The following is a 3668-nucleotide window of genomic DNA, read 5'->3' as shown; positions in this document are numbered from 1 at the left end:
AAAATACATAGCAACTATTAATGTAAGTTATTGTTCTGTCTGTTAAATAGGCAATCACTATTTCAACTAAGTACGCCGGAATTTCTTTTTTTCTCATGCCAGTCACAATTGCTGACCACGGAATTGAGTTGAACGCGTTACTGACGTCAATACTTATTGAGATCGCAACTCCACCTTTACTTATGCTCTCTTTGATTTTGTTTTTTACCCTTTTTATAGCATCTATGGTACTTCTACCCTTTCTAAATCCAAATTGCCATTCTACAAGGTCGTTTTTTGAGTTTCCAATAACTTTTTCTATTCTTTCTGCTATTATTCTTTCGAAAATTTTGCTAATTTCATCTAATAGACAAATCGGTCTATAGGCCGATGGGTCATCCTGCTGTTTATTAGGTTTTTTTAGTAATATTATTTTAGCTTCTTTCCATTTTTTCGGGAAATTTCTTTTCTTTAAACACTGATTGTATAAGTCCAGGATTTCTGTTTCCATGTGTAGCACCGCAATACTTATAACTGAGCTAGGTACACCACTGGGTCCAGGCGCTGTCTTTTTTGCTTTCATTTTCTCGACTGCTTTAGTTAGTTCTGCTGAGGTTATTTCCCAATCAGGATTCCATTCTCTGCCTTCAGGAGAATAGTCTATGCCCGGCGCAGAGGGAAAGAGAACGTTCATTATATTTTCAAGGAGAGTTGTATTCATAGATTCGATTGAAACAGGACCACCTTCTACAGTTTTACCACTCGCCCATTTGTAGGGTTTACCCCACGGGTCAAGATCTAGTTGGGTTAACAGCTCCGACCATTTTCTTGCTTTGGCTTCATAGATTGCACTCTTTAGTTCATTCTTGCATCTCCTATATTCATCTTCGGTGGACTTTAATCTGTTTTGATTCTTTAACTTTTTCCTTTTTTCTTTTTGCCACTTTCTTCTTTTTTTTATGCAATCTTTTCTTATCTCTGCGATTTCTTCATTCCACCAATCGTTTGGTTTTTTATTTCTTCCACCTTTCTTCCTAGGCATAGCAGCGTCGCAGGCTAGCGTGAGTATTGTTTCTAATTCCTTTATTTTCTTTTCCAGGTCTTCGCTGTCGGTAGCCAAAGGTCCCCAGGATGAGGTCATGATTGCTGTTCGCAGACGGGTAAGTTGAGCCTTTTGATATTCCATCTAGGGTAGTGCATGTTTCTTAGTTTAACTATTCTCTTTGTTGCGTTCTCTTGAATTTTCATTTTGAAGGATACGTATTTATGATCAGAAAGGGTTTCTTGATCTTCAACTCTCCAGTCATAGATCATCTTACCAGCAGCAGGATTCGCCCACGTGAGGTCTACGACCGAACTCCCTTGCGGTCTTATACATGTGTGTTCGGTACCTATGTTGCAGAGTTTCATGTTTTTGCTTTCCATCCATCTTTTTAGCTTAATTCCTCTAATTCTGTTTGTTTTGTTGCCCCAACTTTTATGGTGTGCATTGAAATCACCGCATATAATTAATGCGATATCTTTTGGGAGATTTTGAATACATTTTCCCATTTCTTTTAAGTGTTTTTCAAAATTATGAAATTGTTCATTTGGAGAAAAATAACATCCCAATATACATAATTTTTTGCTCTGTGATAATAAGAAGCCATTACCTTTGTAAACCATAAACCATCTTCGGTACAGTCAAATTTTGACTATCGTTCCACCATATTGCCACGTTACCGTTCACATCGTACATCCATCTTGCGTTAGATTTTGTGTAAGGTTCGCAGATCACTCCAATCGTCGTCTCAGATTCACAGGTGTGATGAGAAAAAAGCATTTGCGCGGCGTACGAATGATTTACGTTCGCTTGCAAAATTCTTATTCCAGCGTTATTAATACTACTAATTTTGACTGTTTTCAGTTACCTCCGGCCTGCATTCTGTTTGCGGATTGCTATCATCTACGTCTGGCAGATTCCTTGGAGTATTCAGGATAAGCGCTGTATTCTTTTTCTCCCGTTGCGTAGCATTTAACACATTAGCTTTATTCGGAATGCTCGATTTGTATCTCTTAAGTGTCGGGCATTCTTTCGATCCCATTCGATGGTTATGTTGTAAGTTGGCTTCTTCACATATCCTACAGATTAGCGAGGTTGCATTACATTGTCTGACGGTATGCTCAGATCCTCCGCACTTATAACACCAGCCCTGTCGGTCTATCTCACTAGTGCATTTAATTCTGGTGTGTCCGAAGTGCCAACATTTATAGCACTGTATTGGCCTTTTGTCGATTTCCTGAAATCTCACCTCTGACCAGCCTATCTGGAGTTTGCCTTTCGTCAACAGGCAAAACGCCGTTTCCTCGCTACATTTTATCCATACGGCGCCAGTTCCACGGTTGTTCAATCTAATCTTACCTATTTCAACTTCTTGTTTGGAGCCCGATTCTTTTTTTATTGCTTCTAAAATTTCATTTTCGTTTGTTGCAATATCCAGGTTTGTAATTACCAGTTCTTTCGTCTTCTTCGGGCAGGTTATCTTAACTTTTTTCCCGGCTAACACATCTGCCATTTCTGTTGCTAGTATTTCAGCATTCATTTCCATTCCTTTTTTTGGAATCTCCAAGATCAGTCCTCCATTTAATGAAGTTCTCGGTCTCAGAGAATCTATTCCAATATCCGTTAGTTTGATATTTTTCTTAGCTTCCGACATAATCTGGGCCATGTCGTACTCGCAACCTTTTTCACGAACAATATACACCGCCACAGACCCTTTGGGACGTCTGAGGGTTGGAACATTGTTTTTCTTAATTTCATTCGTCCTTTTGTTCTCCACAACTACCATTTCTTTGTTAATTGTGGTGCCCTTTTCATTTCGAGGCAGTTTCTTTTTTGTTGACACGCTCGCCCATGTCTGAGGGTTTCTCGTCTTCGCAGGAATGTTTAAGTTGTCTGCTACGTTTGGATGTATCTTTTCCGTTTCGTTCAGGATTCTTGGTTCGTTTACATCTTTTTTATACAGATTTTGGTTCAGCAAATCAGCAATTTCTTCTCTAAAAATAGACAGTTTTTCGTTCATTTTTTCTTCTATTTTTTTTGCTAGTTTTTCCATGTCATTACTACCTCCAGTTTCCTCTCTTTAGTTTTCCTTGCTCTTTGTTTCAAGAGTTTTAATTCTACTTTCCAGTTTTTTTATGTATTCTTTTAATTTCTTGTTTTCTTTTTCCAGGTTGCACGCGGATGTGGATAATACCCTTCAGATTCGACGATGTTGTCCTCACCTTTTCAATATCTGATGCACTTTCAATAAGTAGACCAGGAATCGACGTGGCAGGCTGTCGTTCAATATTGGAAATGTTCGCGGTTTCATCACTATCGGTTGCGTATTCTGTTTCAGATTCTTCAGTGTCCTTTTTCTTTTTGGACACTCTTCTCTCATTGGGTGAGTTTTTCTGCGTACCTTTTTTAGTTTTTCACTTGAGCTCTTTTTATCAGATCTTTTTCTTTTACTACCGGGGGGTGCCATTGGTGTACTAAAAGTTTCTTTTTCATTCCACACAGGTATATTCTGTCTGCTCGTGTTACCAGAGATTGGGCTACGTCGCAGGGAATTTCTTGGCGTGTGTATGCTTTCATAGTCTTCCTGACTAATCAAGTTCCGAATGCGTTGTTCTTCCTCCGTTAAGCTTTCTGAACCGCTAAGATT

At 38.8% G+C, this 3668-nt stretch overlaps 1 protein-coding gene across 1 annotated transcript; it reads right to left on the bottom strand.

Annotated features, from left to right (window-relative positions):
• Positions 1-1865: 1865 nt before the first annotated feature.
• On the bottom strand, positions 1866-3074 carry LOC108632783 (uncharacterized). Its single transcript, XM_018037578.1, has one exon. It carries the CDS (start codon positions 3072-3074, stop codon positions 1866-1868), a length of 1209 nt encoding a protein of 402 aa, XP_017893067.1.
• Between the last annotated feature and the right edge of the window lie 594 nt (positions 3075-3668).

The sequence above is a fragment of the Ceratina calcarata genome, unplaced genomic scaffold (assembly GCF_001652005.2).
Source record: "Ceratina calcarata isolate Rehan_Ccalc_2016 unplaced genomic scaffold, ASM165200v1 scaffold1710, whole genome shotgun sequence".
In the NCBI taxonomy this organism is placed as follows: domain Eukaryota; kingdom Metazoa; phylum Arthropoda; class Insecta; order Hymenoptera; family Apidae; genus Ceratina; species Ceratina calcarata.
Note: the sequence above shows the minus strand (reverse complement) of the source record. Positions and strands in the feature narration are given on the sequence as shown.

Coding starts and splice junctions, on each gene's coding strand:
- LOC108632783 (XM_018037578.1), bottom strand. CDS start 3,074: ATGGAAAAACTAGCAAAAAAAATAGAAGAAAAAATGAACGAAAAACTG.